The sequence below is a fragment of the Calonectris borealis genome, chromosome 2, assembly GCF_964195595.1.
Source record: "Calonectris borealis chromosome 2, bCalBor7.hap1.2, whole genome shotgun sequence".
Lineage (NCBI taxonomy): Eukaryota > Metazoa > Chordata > Aves > Procellariiformes > Procellariidae > Calonectris > Calonectris borealis.
Window position 1 is genome coordinate 36,137,208 of NC_134313.1, and position 21,368 is coordinate 36,158,575.

At 37.6% G+C, this 21,368-nt stretch overlaps 1 protein-coding gene across 6 annotated transcripts in view; it reads left to right on the plus strand.

Annotated features, from left to right (window-relative positions):
- JPH1 (junctophilin 1) overlaps positions 1-21,056 on the plus strand; it is an 85,470-nt gene extending 64,414 nt beyond the window's left edge. Inside the window, exons 4-6 of one of the 6 annotated variants that reach the window (XM_075141619.1) lie at positions 9,572-10,233; positions 18,409-18,504; positions 18,670-21,056. In XM_075141619.1, the coding sequence (XP_074997720.1) occupies positions 9,572-10,233; positions 18,409-18,489 (743 nt within the window). In that variant the 3' untranslated portion in view covers positions 18,490-18,504; positions 18,670-21,056. Of the gene's footprint in view, positions 1-2,979; positions 3,027-7,354; positions 7,572-9,571; positions 10,234-18,408 lie in introns of those variants that run through there. The other 5 variants (XM_075141620.1, XM_075141621.1, XM_075141618.1 and 2 more) reach the window with 5 other exon arrangements.
- Positions 21,057-21,368: the final 312 nt, after the last annotated feature.

The window sequence follows — 21,368 nt, forward strand, 5'->3', positions numbered from 1 at the left end:
GATACAATTATGAATTTTGTACCCTGTTTCGCAAATGTCACGGCTACTTTAGTCACCTACTAAAGCAGTCACAGAAATGGAGCAGAGATTGGATTTACAGTCAGAATAAATACATTCTTCTTACTTAGTGCTGACTGCAGGCAGTTTTTGAGATTCATTAATCTATTCTTTCCTGCCTTCAGATCTTTCAGTGTGTATATATCTACTAACATTGCATTTAGAAAACTTTTGAGGAAGAAAATCTTACTTTTAGGGATTCTTTTATCCTTAATTATTTTTTAGTTATTTATTGGAGAATACAAAAAATCAAAAATACAAAAATACTGTTTATGTATTATATTCAGGTATGTTAATGGTAGGACGACTCAAATTAATTTCAGATTTGGAGGAGCTGATAGGAAGAGAGAGAAGAGGCAGTTTGGTTTTCGTACAGATAGGAATTGCACTGACATCCCTGTTTTGTCATCCTACTGCTAGGCTCACAAGTTTGTGATGTTGCATATGATTTGGATCTTTTGGTGGAAGTCCGTTTCCTTTTCTGTTGTTATTGCTGTTGCTAGCATCTCAAGTTTGTGTGCTTGAGTAGACATTTTAATATTTGCAAGAAGTTTATTGCAGCGCTGTGGGATAACATAATGCCATATACTTTTCAGCAAATACCCGTGTGAAATGCAGAGAGACTATCAGTAAAGTAGTCAGTTTACAGGCCACCCCAATAGCTCTCTTGTGCTGTGTAAACATCACAGCAGAGTAAACATAGAGGCATAAGAACTAGCCTTGGGTTTGGCCTAAGTGTATGTGTGTCCCTGTATGTGTGGCTAGTAAATAAGTAACTTAGCACTCTTGATCTTTGTCTAGTCTATTACAGGAAGTGTTTGATGTGGGTTCTGAGAAGGCCCCATCATTTTCATTGATGTAAAAACCAGGAAAATAAAGTACTGTCAGATATTTTAAAGATGGTAGATAGGTATTCTAGCAAAACTACTTGCAAGTTGTTTATGATACTGCGCAAAACTGCTTCCTGAGCAGAGATAAAGAAAGTAGTTGAGAAGGCAGCCTTGGTACACAAGAATTTGTATGTTTGGGCTTCTTCTGCACAAGACACTTAATAAGCAATTTCTACCAGTGAGTACCTATTGTAGGTGCTTATCTTTACTTAGCAAGAAGGGAAGGTTGCATTTAAGGCTGCATTAAAACCTGCTTGTATTCAGTGATGCTACCTTTTACACTTAGTCCTAGGTGGAAGATTTGTGTATTCTAACTTTTACATCGCTGAATGATGATGTGGCTTTGTCAGGTTGTGGCAACAGTATAATACCACATTATGTGCTATCTTTGTGTTATATTTTTAGGTCATGTCGGTAGTACATGGTTTGAAGGACAGCAGGCTGCCAAGTCAAATCACAACACTTCTGTAAAATAAATACATGCAGGCATCATTCTCCATGACGTTCATGGATCTAGTGAGTGAGTAACTGTTGGCACATGCTAGTTTTAGTGTTGCCTCCAGTGCAGTAGGAGAGGAAAGGCTACCAGGAGTAGTGCTTAAGGAAGCAGCAATGCTAACAACAGATTGAGAAGCCCTAGAAGGCTAAGCTGGAGAAAATTTCAGTGAAGGGAAGGTATTTTCAAGGGGGGATGAGGAGGAAATGAGGAGTTGGGAGTAAGAGTGAATTAAGACAGATTACAAAGCATCCCAAAGGGTAAACATTATATTTTAGAGTATTTTTGGATTATGCAAAACATGCAGTCTTCTCCCTCTTGTTTACCTTCTAGTTTGCTTTCCTAGGCAGCCATGGAACTTCCATGGTGGTGGTAGTAAGCCCAGGAAAAAAAGAAAGTATTGTAAAGCAGCCAAATGGAATTTAAAAAATTAATCCAGGCAAGACTTTTGATTTTCCCCTTGCTAGGAAAGCTGTTTACTAGCGTTCAAAGTACTGATGGTACCTCACCAAAATGCAGTTGCCGTCAGAGGCTGTTAAAGCAGGCATCCAGACTTGAGTTTCTTTTAAATCTCACTAGGTAGTGTCAACAATGCCTTCCATTTCAATTCTTCTTTCTCTTTTTCAACGTGCTTTATCTTTAAACTTTAGCAAATGTGTGATTATTTTTCTGTAAAACATTCTCAAGTACAGTTAAAGAGAGCCATTATTTCAGCTGGCATAACCAACTTTAGATGCAGCCAAAACAGGGCAACAGGGCCTACGTACGTCATTTTGAATTAAGGAATTATTAATTATATGCATCACTAGGAGTAGGGCATTTCATTCTAGGGAAATCCCACCTCCACCTTGGCAATCCAGTAAGGTGCCCACTTACTGTCTGGGGGCCGGAAATCTTACATACCTTGGTGCACATTGACCCAGCCATGAAGCAGCTGCACCGTTCCATGTCTTATTGCTGGGGCACTATATCCATCAGAAGGATACTGCAGACATCTGATAACCCCTTAAACTACCATATCTAAGTCAGGCAGAAATGATCTCTGAGCCCTATGCCTCTTTAAGCACCTTGTGTTATATCTATCAATTTCTCTATGGCTATAATCCTCACCCCTTAATTTCCAGCCCCATTCAGTCGCAGTTCAGTCTGCCAAGATGGCAGACAGGGCTGCCAAACGTTACTAAAACCATAACCATATCTCTGTTCCGCTGAGTTCATCAACACATTTTACGCATGACATTGCACAGCCCTCCATTCATTGGGTTGAATTCAAGCCAGCAGCCTAGCAGTTAAAAGCTGCTTTTTTTCCTGTTATCAGTATAACCTTCAGAAAAATAAGAATAAAACAGAGGAAGTACTAATGACATTAATTATAGTTCTCCCCCCCCGCTACACATCTCCACAATGAAGCAATAATAAAACACCCTGTCTTTCTAAAATTTACTGAATATAGTTATTTGCAGTTTTGTAATGACTCATCGAATCACTTCTTCCAGCAGACTGATAAACGATGATTTTTATTTCCTTCACCTACAGTTACCATCCTGAATGCTGAGGAATTATTATAAAATAGATGTCCTATCCTGAAAAATCCTAACATAAGAGCATTTTGGATGCTTGCAGGAAAAAAGATCCTACATTAATTGATCCTCTAATGGGTCACCATTAGTTTTCCAAGTTTTTTTAATGTTCATCAGAGTAGCAAATAAATCTTACTATGAGAGCATAGATATTGTTGCCAACAGTGATACTTTAGAAAACCATTGATTACATCAGAAGATAACAAACCAGATGGTTTTCACTGGCTTATTTCTCGAACAGTATATAGCAACTGTAGTACCAACACCAAACTATGTATTTTCGTTTTTTAGTACAGTGCATTTAAACACAAAAGACTTCAGCTTTTGCTTCAATAATATCGTGCCCTGGATTTGTACTAGGATGTAATATGCAGTAAGAAACTCACTCATCATTTACTATTTCCTTCTCCCGATCTTTGAATTCTGATTCAGTAGACAGTTCTCAGCTTCTCCAGGAAGATGACATTTATGAAGATATGTGACAAACTTACGGCCGAAGTCCTGTGTTGGCTTTTGATTACGCAGAAGACTTGCAGTCCATTCCTAGTTTTGACTAAAGTGCAACTTTAGGCTATCACTTTACCAAAACTTTAGCAAGGCTTTGAGCATGACAGTGCTATATTGACAACTGACTACTGAGTTCAGAGAGATTATTCAGATGAAGCATGCACTTTGGGTCATGATTTCCCTTTGTTTTAGCTCCCCCATCTGTAAAATGGCTATTTGTATAACCTTTTTTGCTATCTTTTGTATTGTACTTACAGACTGTGAACTTTTCAGAGCAGGAATTCTCTCTTTTTTATAGAAGTGTTCAGTAGTTTAGTAAAAAGGGGCTTCTAATCCTGGAAGGTTTGCATATAGACTGCAGTGTCCTGATTGAGGAAATAGCTTTGATCATGTCACCGTAACCCCACAGGCAATTGGTAAACCTTGCAGTGAAGATTGAGAGTCTTTCCGCTAACAATGCATATGTGTAAACAAAATTAGGGAGTGAAGTATTTGCTTCATGGGTGAAATTCATCTATAAGTGCAACATAAATTTTCTTGAAATCATGAAATTATAATGTCATTGGTTACCTGGGTTACTCTTTATATAGCACTATATATTTGTTAACTCTTTATGTAGCACTAAAGGTAGTTAGGCTACATCACATAATGTGTACTCTAGTTTAAAAAGCAGAAATAAGTGCATGCTTACCTAATAATTACTTCTAATATACCTTGAAATTGAATCACATCATTTCAGCATCAACAGTACTTTAAATATTATATTCTGTAAATACTATATTCTAGAGCCTGCATTAGTGGCATTGCAATCTTTTTTTGGTTTCAAAAGACTAATAAAATTGTAATATGAAATGCTTGTTTTTCTTGAATTGTAAGAATGGTAAGGCTGTGTAGGACATGTCTGAAGAACAAAATTCGTCTCTACGGTAAAGAACACATCAACCTCTAGGTTTTAAATATAGTTTTGCAAGTTATGGTGACCTGATTAAGCATAGTCTCATCCGTAATGCCACGTAATTTCCAAATTAGCATTTTTGCACAGGGTATATAATTACACCTTCCATCCAAATGAGTTTTAACTGATTTAAAGGTTGTGGCTGTGCCTTCATAAATTGGAAGGTGAGAAGGGGAAGGAGGATCCTCAGTTCTTGTGCAACAGCCAACCAGTTTACAACTGGGATCCACCATGGGGACTGGAGACACCCAGGTGACAAGGCTGCTAGAGTCCTATAGCCTGTGCTTACCTATAGGGTCTTGCAGGAACCTACTTCAGTCACGTACGAGTCCAGGGCTGCAGGAATAGGCATCTTCTGTCTTAGTATGATAAGAGGCTCTCACATTGCATAGTGTCTCAAGCTTAGCTCAGAGAAACCTACTCTCCTAAAACTTCTTTGCTGCTCCCAGGGAGTAGAGTTTCTGGTGGAGTCCTAGTGGAATTTCTCACAACATTCCCTCTAAGAAGGAATGCATCTGGCACTGAGAAAATGTTTCCTGTGGAAATTGTTGATATCAACAGAGTTCCCCTTCTTAAACTATATTGGTTCAGGGAAAAGCTTTTAAACCTGTGTGTCCACTGCATACTTCTTTTTACATGTGGGCCAAGTAAGCTGTTATAATGTGTCCAAGGTCATACAGGAGTACATGGAAAGTTGCAAAAGAGCAGGATGCAGTGGATTAACTCTTGAAGAAAATAGTGCTATACAGAACTAAAATGTACTAGAATATAGTATATTTTACTTTACATAGTACTATTTTAAATTCAATATTCTAGTATATTTTAATTCTGTAAATTACTAACTACTCTGTTACTTTATTATATTAGAAAACTACAGAAGTGTTCTTGTGTTACTTGAAAATGCATTGTCCTGCAGTCCTGCCACAAAACAGCAGAATTTTTTATTTGGTTGATGTGTTACTATGGAACCCCTTTTTGCCAATTAAAAGAAGTATTAACTTAATAATTTTGAGAATATAGAAATAGTTATACAAAAATGAGGCAAAATTATGGAAATGAGATTTATGGCAGATTACTCAGTTATGCGTATTGACTATGGAATTCAGAATTGCTCCTTGAAGGATCACCAGCCCTACTGTAAGGAATCCTTGTGCCTTTGGCACTTCCTGAGCTCGTCCTCATTCAGTCCCACCCTTTTCCTGTATCCTCATCTTTTCTCTTTCGCAAAGAGGCCAAAATACATGAAACTGGCTGGATTGAATAGGCAGGAGTATGGCTTGAAGCTTGTCTATATAAATATATATGTACCCCTTTTTCCTCACTATCCTAGATGCATTCTGCAATCCCTCTCAAGTTTCAGATTTCATCCTGAGCTGATAAGGCACAAGGTCTCTTCTTAGCCTCCTTGGGAAACACTGGCTGCATTTACAGTGTCCTGCAAGATGACATTTTCAGACACTGCTTGAGCCACAATCCTGAAACAGCCCCATGCTGCCAATATGTATACCTGACTAGGCCATGGGGGAAAGCATGCGGCTGTCACTTCTCTAAAAATGCTATGGCAGAACCAGGGCACCCTTCTCTTCTCATTTATGGGGTTGGCCATGCTGTCACATCACTGGAGCCCTTCCAGGAGGAAGGACATGTTACACAAGAACTGCACAAGAAATTCTAGATTTAGAAAAACTATGAGTGTCTCTGCAACCAAACCAAAGCTTCCTTCACCTCACAGCCATCAATGAAATGCTGTTCAAGCAGGCCAGCAGACAGTATGAGACTCTACGTGCGTGTATCGCACACATCCACACAGTCCTGTGTAGGCCAAAACCGCTCTGTGGCTGACCTTCAGCCAGCAAAGAGCTGCATCAATTTTGAACCAAGAGTAGCAGGGCCAGCACATCACCATAAGAAAACACACAGGTTCACCCACAAAGAAAGCTTATCTTTACTTGGTTAAAAAATATTTATTGGTTCTGCTTTCCAGACCAGATTCTTCTTAGGCACTCAGGCATATCATGTCTAGGAATATATCTATTGGCTGCTTGAGCTGCAAACTGAAGAACAGAACTCTGTGTTTATTTCCTAGACAGATAATTCCACCTTACTTTCTTCCCACGCTCAAATCCTATTCTTTTCCTCATTAAGATCAGGCAGCTGAGAAATCTCGTAGGATTAGATGTTAGCGACTCCCTTTCCAAATTCCCTTGGCCCTGGTTCCTTTAAACTTGTGCTGTAGAGTGCTCTTACGCTGAAGAAAAAGGACACTGTTGCTCTTGTCTGTAATGTTAGATAATGCCTTTAACGAAGGGGACAAGGTAAGTCCTGACAAGTATTCTTAGTCCTCAGAAGGGAATGGCAACTGTGTTCTTGCTGCTTGGAGTCAGTGGTTCAGACAGGTGCATAATCTGATTGTACTGAATATAGTGAACAGACATAAAAAAAGTCCTTGGACAATCTCCAAAACTAACTTCAGTATAGAGCCAAGAATTTGAGTGTTGGAAAGACCTGCCTGGCAAGACTGGAGGCAAGGGATGTATCTCTAATAGCCATATGTGATGTATTGGGGGGTGGGAGAGAGGGCTGCTGTGTTACATTAAGACAATTGCTGAATGTCTGGTCAGACATCCTCAGACGTTACTTGGATGCAGATGGCTACAGCTTTCTCTGGTGGGGCTCAGTGTCACTTTGCATCAAATATTGCCAAATACCCCGTAAAAATATGGCATTGTTAGCCTGTTGACACTTAACTTCTTTGGGAAGCTCCAGTTAAAGACGATATTTTTGTTTTGGTTTAAGTGTTTTGGTTTTCACTCTACCAGTCTCTTGTGGAGACATGGGCAGCTGAGACCTGTCTCCCTTCTTGTTTCAGAAATTCCAACACAGTTCGGAGGTCTCGGGAGGAGAGTGAGTCCCTCTGGCCAGCCTTGGGAGGCTTGTAGTTGATCGTAGGACACAGTGGAGAGGGGTGACATTTCTGAGGCCCAGATGTGTTACTTATGAAAGTGCCTTCGGTCCATCAAGTGCCATCAGATATTAGTAAAAGTCATATCTTTATATATATTGGGCAGTGGAGAGCTGTCACAGGATGTGATTTTTCTAGATAGGTGAGGAACAGATAAGATGCCATTTGAGCAGCATTGTAAGGCTGAAGAGATGGTATTCCAGTTGGGATGCTCTCACCACAGCAGTCATAAGGAGCAAGCTAATGTGGATGTGGATGTGTCCATAATAAATAACCATTGCAATTTGACAGCTCCATGGCTTGGGCTTAAAGGTTAGGCAGAGCTCTTTTACCTATCCTTTTCTCTTTACATCCCTAATTGTATCCCATATGAAAAGAGAAGAAAACCAAAGTTTATACTTGTTAAAACCCTCAGCAGAACCTTATGCATCTCAGCAAAGACAGAAGGAAATCCCCTATCTGACGGAGAATTTTGTGAATGGTAATCATAACTGTAACTTTATGTATGGCAACTTTTAATTTGTGTTGTGCTGCCTGTCCCTTTTACCAGGAAGATTATAAAAAGCCATAAGAACCAAGCCTCTAGTCCTCTCCCTCTGTGCAGGCTTAACTCCTCAAATGTCGTTTGAGAACAAATCCTAGCTTGTCTACGTCCAGCCTTCTTTCTCAACAGCTACATATTTCCACCCCTGGTTTTCAGAGATGCCAAAAATGTTGTGATTTTCCTGCTCAAAAGACAGTTCTTCTCCTCAGCAATGCTTACTTACCAGATGACTCAGTAACTTCCAAAAAACTTCATGCTGCTCTTCCTTCCTCTCATCTTAGTGCTGTGTAGTGATGCATATTCTTCTGGCATCTGTAAAAACACTGTATCTGCCTAACACAGCTGGAGCCTCTTTTAAACTCAAAAGCAGAAAAATGTGTGCAGACATTCTTCTCTGGGCACAGAATTTCTCTATGACATAAAACACAGATAAGCCTCACTTTCAGAAGATAAAAAAATGAAAGGAAAGTAATGGGGCTAGCAAAGATAGAAGTGGAGAAACAGTTGCAATGTATTTGGCAGAAGCCATTATTGAATGGACAGAAAGATCGCTGCAGTTCTTTGTTCACAGAGCTCCCCAGCTTCTGATGTCTTACGGGACCTGATCCTGGAATCTGGGATATGGCCTCTAGGAAGAAGAATAGAAAACACTGCCCACAATACAGACAGATTTACAGCAATTTTGTTTCTTCAACAGAGTGTTTGCTGAAGTCTTAGCATTGAACTGCTAAATCAGACAACCAAAACCTGGAGCAAAGCATCTCAGCCAGCTTGTCTTTATGTAAACAACTGCATAGAAATGCACCTTGATAAGTGAGTCCTAGTGGTGAATGTCCTCATGGGTGTTTAGCTAAGATTTGGGGGGAGGATATTCTTCATACTAGCTACTCTGTAAGCGTTTCCCTAGTGAATGTGAGAGAATTTGTCTTCCTAGCTTCTAAGCCGAATTGTGTCACCGACTAGAGTGGTTAACCTGGGTCTTTGTATGGTAAGTGATCTGATTAGGAAGACAAAGCCAGTGTGTCAGAGTTCAAGGTACATATATATGTATATAAGACAAGCTAACATTCACACAAATGGAAAAAAAGTGATTCAGGCCCTATTTCCTGTAGGTTATAAGGGCAGAAGAGACGTTTCATTCTGATGGTTAATTATGTCCATGTCAAACAGATACTATGATCATGAGGGTAGAAGTTAAATAGATTAGGGTAAAAAAGCAAAATATACCTCAACACATGCCTCAGAAAAAGAAAGAAGGGGAGGTATGTAAGGTAAGTCTGTGTTCAGTCTCTCAGACTTCACTCAGAGACAATTTATGTCCTATGACCCTTTGCAAAGCTGAAGACATAAAGTGACTGAACCAAATTAGTAAGTAGTCCCAACAATTACCAAAAAGTACAGTAACTTTAACTACTGAGCAATTTAGAGTAAATCACTACGGATGTCAGTGAATTTTTGGTAACACCCGCCCCTGCCAGCATTTTAGCAAGGCAGTCCAGTCTGACATCCCAATGCAATAGTTTTACTGTGAAGTCTTACTTTTGTTTTAATCATAATATTTCTATTACACTATTTTTCAGGCCCTGATTATATCAAACAAAAATTTCAAGAAGGAATGGAGGTGAAAGAAAAATCTGAAGAAAAAGTTCAGGAAAAGCCACCTACCCCAAAAGAGTCACCTCACTTTTATCGAAAAGGTACTACACCCCCTCAAACCCCAGAAGCAAGTCCAAGGCATAGTCCTCCTCTTTCTTCTGAGCCTTCTCCTTCAAAACAACTGAAAAGGCAAAGCTCCACTTCTGGGGCAAGACTCAGTCAAGAAAAAAAGCTTTTAGCCACTGAGAATATAACACCCACAATTAACAAGCCTTTATATTCAAAAGCACCAATGAAGGAGGAAGTAGCTGTGAAACACCAGCCAAAGTTTTCAGCTCATCACAATCCCATCAGCACAGAGAATGGGGAGCTGCATGGTCACTACCATGGCTATTATGTAAAAATGAATCCAACAGTGCTTCCACAGGAGCTCAGGGAGGAAGATGAGTATGTCAACCCATCACCGACAACACTTGCACGGATACCACCCTCGCAGAAGCCAAGTCCTGCTAGATCTGGGGGTAAGCCAGATGCCAAAGAAAACAAACCTGACACAAAAATTAAGAAACCAGAATTTGCTGCACCAAAGAACCCAGCTAATAATGAGTCACATTCAGCAGTGACAAAAGAAGTAGAAAACAGCTCGGTGAGTACTGCAAGAAACCTTTTCACTTTCACTGCCCTTTTGCCTCCTAGTGCTGAGCTTTGCAACCTGAAGACAGGCAAAGCTCACTTCTGTCAATTCTTCATCTGGATACAGTCTGCCAGCTAGAACCCACTACACCAGACTGGAGTGAGGAACAAATATTCCAGTCCTTTATATTATCCTTTTTGAAAACTGGGAAGGGATAGTTGATAGCTAGATACTGACAGACTTTTGAGACATGAATCCCTATTGGATCCATAAACACAAAAGTGTGTTAGTGTGTGTATTAGTGTGTGTATGTATATATATGTGCATTTTGTGTGTGTGCAGATACATATTTGCAGATATACATATATACATATATATTTCCCCCTCGCCCCCAAAAATAAAGTTCGTTGTACTTCAGTGGATAATTGGGCAGTACTGGGAGTTACACTCATGCTCTTCCCCAAAAGAGCAAAAGGTCTACTTTTGACTACTGTTGGAGATGGGATGCTGGCCTGTGGTCTGACCCAGTCCAGACAATCTCCCATTTTAATTTTCTTCTCTGTGTTAATTGTAGGCTCTAAAAACAGGCAATTTGCATCAAAATATAAACTGTTTTAAAATGCATACTTCTAACAATGCTTGCATTTTACAGTGACGTGAAAAATTGTACTTTCTTTTTCGTCAGGAAATGGAGAAGGTGTTTTAAAACTATACATTCAGATCAGTGTGAATCTGAATCCCATTATTATTTAGAAATAATAGAACTATCAATAGTTATGCAGAAAAGGATAGATGACTAATAGCATTTCTATTCCTTGTTGGAAGAAAAAGCCAGTTTATCAAATTCAGAATCTCTGATGATGATAAAATTATTTCTGGGCCAAGAGAAACTCAGGAAAATGTTAGTTGTAGATCCTAAAGTTAACCTTTAGTGAATGAAGAGGTCTAGATAATTGTCATAATGTTTCTTTTTTATAGGCATTCTTTTTTTGAATCATTTTTGGTACTCCAGTAGAAAAAAAATAGTGTGTCATTATTGACGGGATAAACAGAATACAGAATGACCCATTTAATGAGATCCAGATAGCCTAGCAGAGATCTCTCAAACAGCTGAATAACTGACACCAGACTTCAGTAATAAAGAATTTAAAAATAAAGAAGTGTAAGACTAACATGCATTGTAAAAGATCTTGTCAAACAAATTTGACATCTTCAGGTGTGACAGAGGAATCATATCCTCAGTCAAGAAGGTCACTTGATTTGATTTTACACAGTTAATTTATTCTGACAAGGAAGCCAGAGTAATGCAAAGGCTAAATGTCACATTAAAATAAATTTGTGGTTCTCAAAAAGTAATTAGAAAAACATCAGTAATTTGGTATTATTCTGGTGAGGTCATTCTTGGATTAATTCTGCTGCTCTATTTTATTAACATTCTTATTAATGACATGGAAGAGGACGTAAAAGTATTACCCATGTAGTTTACAGAGAACAGGAAACTGATAAATAATGAAAACAACGGATCACCAATACAAGTTGATCCAAATCACCTGCTAAGAAAGATGCAAATATAACTATCCATGTGCAGCACAGCAAAATGTAAGATTGTATTGAAAGACAGTTAATAGAGCCTGGCCATGCAGGATCGGAACTGCAAAAGGTTGGTGGATCAGGAACAAGAGAGGCAACTGAGCATCAGCTCCCAGTCTGCTGCTGTTGTTCAGAGATGTTAATATAATCCTTAGATTTATCAACAGGAAAGATTAAGCAAAGAGTACATGGGAGTCTGTTTTATCTGGTGTTGGCACTGGTGCAACCACTTCTGGAATAAAATACAGTGTCCATAAATCAGGGATTTAAAATGAAAAAAACCTTAAGGGAAAGTCCCACAAAGAGCTGCAAGAATGATTAAAACATATCTTACAATGAAAGATTCGAGACAAAAAGATCTGACACATTAAATCACTTTCTGTAAGTACACTTTATAAAATAGTTTCCCAAGCTAACAGGCAAATGTGTAAGAAGATCCAACAGCTGGACAGTTTTAGATAAAAGTCTTGTTTTAAGTTGCTTTTAATAATATTAATTCAATGTAACATCGGTTTTCAGATGCTGAGTTTTTGGAGCTGTCACTGAATAGTTCGATAATGAGCATTTTGCCAAGATGATATCCTCTAGTTCAGCGGGAAGCTTATATTCTGTTTTGTGGGGATCAAAGTAGATGTTCACACTGGTTTTGTAATCTGCAAATCTGTATTACAGCTGATAGCAGCCCTTTAACCTTTCAAATCTCACAGATATGACTCCTATGTAGGGTAACACAAAGCTGTCAGGCTTGTAAATGTTGAGTGAGCATGCACAGAATTTTAGCCTGGATTGGAATTTTTTGTTCAGCTTTGGTGAAAATAAATGGCTAGAAATAGTCCTTATTTTTCCTGTATTCCATCCAAACCAAATAATGGTTTGGAGCTGAGGGAGTCTTCACCTCCGGAAACCAAGCAGGGTACCTAAACAGCAGTTTATTGATCTTCTAGAATAATCAGGATAAGGACTGTGAACCTATAGCCTATTATCAGGAAAGATGAAAAAGTGATGAGATACTGTGCATTAGCTACTGTTTGTTTATTGATATTACAGGTCATCGGGCAACTGTCCCTCTGCTTCATTTGGAGCACCCTAATTGCATTATTCTTATTATCAGCATTTCAATAAGGAAGGAAGGTAGAGTTTAGGAACTCGTTTTTAATATACTGGCATTTTAAGATATATGTAGATGTATGTGTTTTTTTCAGAGATGTCTTCCATATGTGTCTATAAATTTGCCCTTATAAAATAAATTTCCTACATGCTTATTTCTTTAAAATGCTCAAATGAGTAAAAATCCTACAACAATTAAAGCAGAAAGGAGTAGCCTACTGGTCTAGCAGACTGAGGGAGAGACTTAGTGCAAAATGACTGTTAACATTGCCTGGAGACTTTTCTTTTTTAATTTTTAGTATCGCCTTTCAACTTCAGAAAAACAGTAGCCTGTTCTGCAGTGCTCCTGGACTGAGCTCCATAGTGTGCTGGAGTTACACAGTGGCTAACCTAAGAGTGTGCAGTTAGTGGGGAGAAGCCAGATTAGTGTACTTCTCTTTATCCCAAACACTTCTGAGTGTTGAGAAACTTCAGAATTCTAGGGCTTGCACTGGGGAATTACTTTGTTTTAGTCAGTAATTGCAGTTGCTTTATAGTCATCCTGACAAATTATTTTGTTGTGGTTTGAAAGTAAATCTGCATTAGATCCTCCATAAAAGTTTAAAAATATATTTATTAAGGAATATAAAGAGAAAAGAACTCTCACTCCCATGAAAAGAGAATGAGAAAACATGGTTTTGGAATGCAAAAATGAATCTATAACATTTATTGAGCACTTTCATTAGATTATCTGAAAGTGCTGTATAAAATTGTGCTGTGCTTTTTCCAAGTTGCCAGTGATAATGCATTAAGATCATAGATACAGAATGTAAGACTTTCAGTTCTTCCATGTATCTAAATCAAAGCCATTTCTCACATCTGAATGAAACATAAACTTCAATTTGGATTAAGAACTTTAACCAACTTTATTTACAGAAAAGTCTGCAGCAGCTGTTTTAGTAAAATCCATGTTTCGTATTTTCTGTGAATCTGTTTCATCCTTAAGAATGTCATTGAATATCATCTGTGCAATAAGTTAGTGATAGGAACAGTATTGATTCTCTAGATATCCCCATGTCTGGCATTATACTTGAAAAATATCAGCACATACTTCTTATGCCACATGTATAAATGTGTTTCTCTATGTACTTATTTTCTAATGTTCAAAAATCAACGTTTAGAATCATTTCAAAGCTCATAAGAAAGAGTCATAGTTTTATCAAGGTGAAAACATACATAAAGCACGATGACAAAGTCACCGTTCGTCAGCTGCTCCAAAACAGCTGTTTGTTCACAGGCATTTACCCTAATAAATCCTTTTTTCACTGAGAATTAGGCACCTTCAAATTATCTTGTAATTACGACAGTGTGAAGTGTGCACAGAGACACTTGACCACGAACCAGTACTAACTGTTGTTTCTAATTGCTCGTTAGCAGCCTCTAGCCCCAGTATCAGCTTGCATTCTGCTATCCCACCTTGAATATGAGCTAATTTGAGATTGTCTTGGATTTGGGTAAAAAAGTAGGATTGAATTGCAAAAAAATACCATTGTAGTGTACATTCATGGATACCCATTTTATTTGCCTGATACATGTCCATGTGTTGCCCTAGGTCAGGTGCAAGCCCAGGCACAAGTATTCTACTATATTGTCATTTTTTCATTTTGTAGGAAAAGATTTTTAAGCCACACAGAGAGTTGAGCCTGGTTTTTACCTGTATCTAAAATCATTATGTTTTGCTGAATGTTACCCAGTGTGCTTCTGTTTGTTCGCTTAACATCCAGTTAGTAAGGGATATAACTACCATGATGTTGGAAAAATAGATCAGTATTTGCCTGATCCTAAAAAAACCTCTGAGCAAGAACTTTATGCTAATTTTAATGGACATTCCTAAGGCAATGGGATTACAAGACTAGTCTTAATACTTCCTGGCACTAATTTTTGGAAAAAAACTTTCTTCCCTCCCCAAATGAAAACTAATAGTGTGGTTATATTTTTAACTGCGTAAGTGTCTGACTTACTACAAGCTGAAAGAGCAGTTTTTAAGCAGGACTGGAGTTTTTCTGCTACAGCTTCTTTAGTGCACCTGTTCTAGTCACTCTTCGGCTGTTCAGACTAATTTTGGCTTTTGCTATTTTAAGCCCTTGCAGGACACTAAAGTCTTATTTATGGTATTCGTCTTAAAGCATTAAATGCTCATTTCATAGGTGTCTACAACACAGGTAGTAGTTTATTGCATAATAACCATGTGCTCCACAAATACTGTTTGACCATTTTTTAATACATCCAGAAATTCTGCTTTGGGCTGAAAGTTATAGTTATCAGAAGAGGAAACAAAATGCACATAGCGGGTCAAAGGAGAGATTTACTTCCTTGTATAAAGCATAGACTCATTATCATAAACAGATAACACATTTTTCATCGATCTTCATATAAAATCAACAACCCAGTTCTTAAGGTGTCACTTTCTTCTGTCTTTGTAGATGAGATTTCGTAATTCAGACCGTAGACCCTAGGTTTTTTAGCCTAATTTATCTAACGTTATTGTGGTGAGATTGTTGTTCCTAACCTGATTGACAGATGCATCAATAGAGAACTCCCCTCTCCCTCTACCAAGCTTAATCCTGTAAGACTGTGCATGAATGATACCAAGTTGCTGTTTGAGCTGCAGTCCCAACTTGCCATTCAGCCAAAAGCTGTCTTGCAGCTATCAGGATGCTGTTTCAGGATATATTTCAGGTAATGAATGAGTTCCTGGCTCCTGTGAAGTTGCCTTAGTCCAAATTTTTCTTCAACAGTAGTAAATCCACTTGCTTTCCACGTTATATTCAAATACGCAAAGCATTAGACGGCCAAATCCCAGTGAATTTTAATGGTATTAGGCAATGATCTCTTTTACAGTTCCTTGCAATTCCTGGTGCAGTATAACTGTAAAATCTTTAGGTGGGAATCCCAAACTATGAAGGAATTATTGACCTGATTTTGATCACACAGGGAGTCCCTATTAGAATCATAAAATCATAGAATGGTTTGGGTTGGAGGGCACATTTAAAGATCATCTAGTCCACCCCCCCTGCCATGGGCAGGGACATCTTTCGCTAGATCAGGTTGCTCAAAGCCCCATCCAACCTGACTTTGAACACTTCCAATGATGGGGCATTCACAGCTTCTCTGGGCAACCTGTTCCAGTGTCTCAGCACTGGAGAGAAAGATGCTGAATCCAAATCTTAGCGGAAATTAATAGTGTAATCACACTTCCTGTAGAGAGATATGTAACATTAGCATGTATGTACTATTCTTGTTTGTCATGAGATTCTGGGATTTTTTTTTTCAAAAGAAGTCATTAAATGGAAGGTCCACTCTAAGGGTGTTGACACTGTCATTCCAAGACAGCAAAACTGAGAGATTCTCAAAGTAGTTGTTGTTTCAAGTAAAACATGCTTTATTGCTCAAAGTCTTCCAATATGGCTTTCATGCATAAATCTCAGAATTGGCAAATTCATTTGGTGGGAATCCTGATGGCAACTTGGATTTCCTTCACAGTAGAAAAGCATAGAAGTACCCCAGTTAGCACAATTGTGACCGCACTATACCACCTACTGTTCCAGCCAAAACCAGGACACAGTGCCAGAAAGAGAAAGAAGAAATTAACCTTGAGTTACGCACTACTACAGCGAGGCTGCTTACAGTGCTGTGGTCAGAAACGTAACCATATCTGGAGTCATACTTTCCTTTTATGCCTGTTCTCTGTCACCAAGTGTCTCGTATTCTTTGGCACATAGTGGCTCACTTCCAGTAAGAAGGAAGGAACATGGTTCCACTTCTGTTCTGTGACCCGATGGTTAAAACATACCACTGGTAAGCGGGAACTTGTTATTCAAAATCTCTCTGACTAAGGTGACGTTAAACCTAGTCTTCAATTTCCTAGTGAATATTTTAGACATTCTGCCATTAAGTAAATGCCCATACCATTACCCCTATGGCAACATTTAATTAGCAACCTGATAGTCTCAATCATTGTTTGAACTGGAACACCTTGTTCCTCAGCATGTGAACAGATACCTCTGAATAGATGCAAAGGGAACTTTATGGCTTTTATGGATAGAGGTGCTGATTGGGTTTAGACTCCCCAGAGATTTAAGGAGTACTTGACATAACATATTTTGTGACTTATGCAAAAACTTAGCAGTCCGCATCTGGCCTGCCATCTTAACTACTGTGTAAAAGTTCTGGTAGAAAGTGTTTAATGAGACTGTTTCAGGATGAGAGCATGTGATATAATAATGACACAAGTACTATTCAATAGCTTCCCAGTTACACTGCTGCAGCAAATTAATAATAGCAAGTTCTTACACCTTAGCATTCCAGAAATTATATGGCTAATGTTAGCATTGTCATGATACATAATGAACTTCTGCAAGGCATGCCTCATGTGGAAAGTGAAAAAAATTATGTCATTTCTAATGAAATAGGTACCTTCTTATGCAAGCCGGTGATTCTTATGTAGCTCAGAAGATAGTTTTCTGCAGAGATTTTTTGGTGGGCTTTTTTGTGATTTAGGAAAGTATTGTCTGAGTGAAGAGTTTTCCTGTTTCTACTTACAGTAAATGTGCAACCTTAAAATGTAAGTGTATACAAATCTTTGTGAAAATACCTTGTAGTAAACCAAATATGTTAAGAGGAGAACAGAAGAATTGAGGATTTCCATCTGTTCAGGACATTATTTCAAGTTACTCATTAGAAAGCACCCGTGTTTAAAAAAATGTATCAAGAATTAAAAACTTCGTTCCCTGGCTTCACAGAAAGACCAAAATTATGTAATGATTAAGTTTCCTAACCAAGTTTTGCTCTAGCTAGGAAGGGAAGGAGTATTTTGAATTTTCATTTCTTCAGTACATAGGTCTGTAAGATAAGTGTCAGAGTAAATCAAAACAAGTTTAATTTTGCAGGTGTAAAATTGTTTTTTAACCTGTAATGGAAACATTGCTAAGTATGTTAGTGCAATGGTAAGTAACTTTTTTTTCCCTTTGGTTATCAAAAAAAGGGTATTCTTTTCATAAAACACATTGTCATGTCTGTTTTGAAATGGTTTGGAATTAGAGAAGGAACCTGCTGTAAAGATGAAGAACAGTGCTCCGGCTTTCCTAAAGTAGTTCAAGTTCTTTGTTTTGCTTTATTTTAAGCTGATACTGGTTTTGTGTTAACGGGTTTGTTTTCATTTGTTTATGCAGTTATATTCATCAGATGGTTTAATTTGAGTGTGATTAAGAACAGTGTAATAATAAACTCTCACCTATATTTATCCAGCTCATTTTCACACAGGTTTCATTTAGCTCACCTGAATACAACAGGTAATGGCTATGTTTCAGGAGCAGAGTCTGTATCTTTAATATTTAGGTAATCTTTCAGAGCAAGATCAAAAGAGGTAGAAATGATCAAGTCAGGTCACGTTCATTGCTGTGCGCTGTGTGGAAAGTTGCGTTAATTCTGATATCTTTATTTTATTTTCAGGGCCCTAACTCAGTCATGATCGCCCTGGTAATGCTGTTGAATATTGGTTTAGCCATTCTTTTTGTCCATTTTCTAACTTGATTGGAATTAGGAAAGGTAAGAAAGGTCTTGTTTTCATATAAAATCACCATATCCACCCCACCTCAAACAATAAAGATTTACTTTCTTTGTCTACTTTTAATGTTCCCTACTTTAATTTTAGCTATGCCTGAATGTGATTCAACATAGTTATTTAATAATGTAACTGTTTTGACCCTTCAGTGAAGTCATGACAACTAGTGGTGTTAGCCCACAGTTCTCTGCAGTTGTGTCATCAGCCTTTTAAATGGCACCTGTCATACTCAGACACAGGGAAGGAGGCTTGGAATTAGGATGGGACGCAAGAGAGATGAAACTTGGAAAATTCAGCCAGGGGCCCAGATCAGTTTCTCTGCTGATGGCTTGTGGCTTTGGGGTCCTCTGAAAGCTGAAGCAAGCAGCCACGTTGGAAAACAAACAAAATAATCTGCTGAAGCAGCCCCGCCAGTGAAGTGCGTTGGCTTCTCCATCTGTTCCAGCAGAGTGTGACTAAACTGGAAATGTAAGGAGCTGCACTTTTTGTTGATGGAAGCTAACAGCTGCCTTACTATTTTACCGTCTGATGTTTTTAGTGGGGAGATGGGAAAACGACTGCCAGAGGAATGTGGTCAGAGGATTCTGTTGCTGTGGAAGTGATTCCAGCGTTCACTCCTATCTCATTAGAAGAAATAGTTAGCAGCATCAGTCACCAGTCTTATTCCATTACCTGCTGCTTTTAACATCTCCTGCAGTGTTCTGGGAGATCGAATTTCATTTGCCTGTGCATGATTCTGTTCATTTGTTGTTTATGAAATTTGATGTATAGCCATAACATAGTGTCTAGTCCAACCTGGAGAAAGCTACCAGTTCTGCCTAGCAGCAGAAGCAGAAAACGCAATATCTTTTTCTAATCCGAAGATAAAATTCTTAAATTAATTTTCCTAAATCTAAAGAGCCGTTTTGCTTTAAGGTTTAGTAAGTAATATACCATGACTGCAAAATTTTAAGATGTTGATATCTTCCTAAAAGTGCTCAAATGCTTATGCCAATAGCAAGCAAAACTTTTCATAATAAAAGAATAAGAATCTTAAGATATCAGCACATTCTAAACAGGAGGTGGAATATCAGAATAAGCCAAGAAAGACGAGATACAGGATTTGCATGTTGACTTTTTTTTTCTTTCTTTTTTTTTTTTTTTTTTTAAATTCTGGTGCTGTGGTAATTGGTGATTTGAATTATTATGTTTCAACACTGAGGTATTTTGCCAGCAGTTAAAATAAAGTCTTGTCTGAGTGCACATTAATGCCAATGACAGTTAAGCTAGTTAATGCTCATAATAAATTAGCATAATTTTAAAATACTAGATTTGTGTTGAATACATTCAGGTAGAGCATTTAGAAAAGTTAAGTGATTGTTTATCAATTTGATGCCTTCAGTGTCTTTAAAGTCCATTTATAATTTTACCTCAGCATTAAAAAAGCCTCAAAATTTTTCATTTGGAAAGTTTGTCTTAAGTAGTTTCACAGCCCTTTGTTCAAATGATATGATCATGTTTCTTCTTATGTGCCATTATACTGTAATTATTGTACCCTATATTAATCAAAAGCATGCTTATTTACTGAAAATATGTGGTGTGATCATTTGGCAAGTAAATATTTTAATTTAAAGCTACAAAAAGCAAAGGGCTTGTATTATGGTTTCTTTTATCTCTATTAGAAAATCTTTCATACAATATAGTTTTTGAACCTGTTTGTAAACTTTCTAAGTGTTTGCATGGTTTAATGGGCAACATTCTTACAAAGTACTTAAGCTATCTTTTGATGCAGCATATTAAAGTAACATAGGTGTGGACTGAATATTGTGCAGCGAAGCAGCTCCGAGCAGGGCAGTAACACCATGGTGTTTTTTACAGAAGTATGTTGAGAATCCTGTGTTTTGACCAGTGTGGATAAAGAAGAAAGCAGAAAGAGAGCAAATGAAAATAAAACTTGTATATTTATTTTTTAAAAAAATTTAAATTGTGTTTTAAATTTAGGAAAGTAATTTTTAAATAAGAACAAAATTTTAAAAGTTACTGTGTAAGCCTTGACATAATGGACGAAATGTCCGTCCAACAGTGAAATAGCCCCGTCTCCTTACATGGAGAGGTAATTTTGTAACTGACGTATTTAATTCCTATTAAATGTTTATTTAAAATACTTTATGCTCTGGAAATAATGGGTAACAAAGCTTATGAAAATGTTTATAAATTTAAGTAAGCATGTTAGTACCATTTATAAATATGTATGATTTATAAGCTTTTTTAAAACAAAGCTCAAACAAATTGTTGGTATTTTTCTAAAATGTGCACAGCTGTATTTTACATGAAAGGCTATTTATAATTGGTTGTTATACTGTACACTACATTTTGGACAGCACAATGAAGCCTGCCAATGTACTTAATAATGTCATTTTGTCTATTTAAAGTTTCTTGCTGTCAGAGAATGAACTCTTTATCTATGAGTTTCTCTATTTATAATTCTTGACCCAAAATGTACAATGTACAGTTTTCACAACTGTATTTGCTCTAATAAAAATAAGTTGGTTATTAATAGAGTTTCAGACTAGTTTTTCCTGTTTATGAATTACTTTGTTCACTCTCTGGAAACAGTTTTTCTAACAAATTCAATAAACGAGGAGCAAGGCAGGAAAATGGGTAAAGTCGTGGCCCCTTTGAAATCACTGAGAGTTACTGTTTTCAACAAAATGATTTTGGGAAACAATTTAAACTAAAAAAAAAAAAAGAAAAGGCAAGTTTCCTTATGTGTCTTCTTTTATCTTGTGATACAGGATTTTTGTATCTTTATAAATTTAGCATCTTAAATTATACTCCCACTACAGGGATGGTTTAATTAATCTTGTTT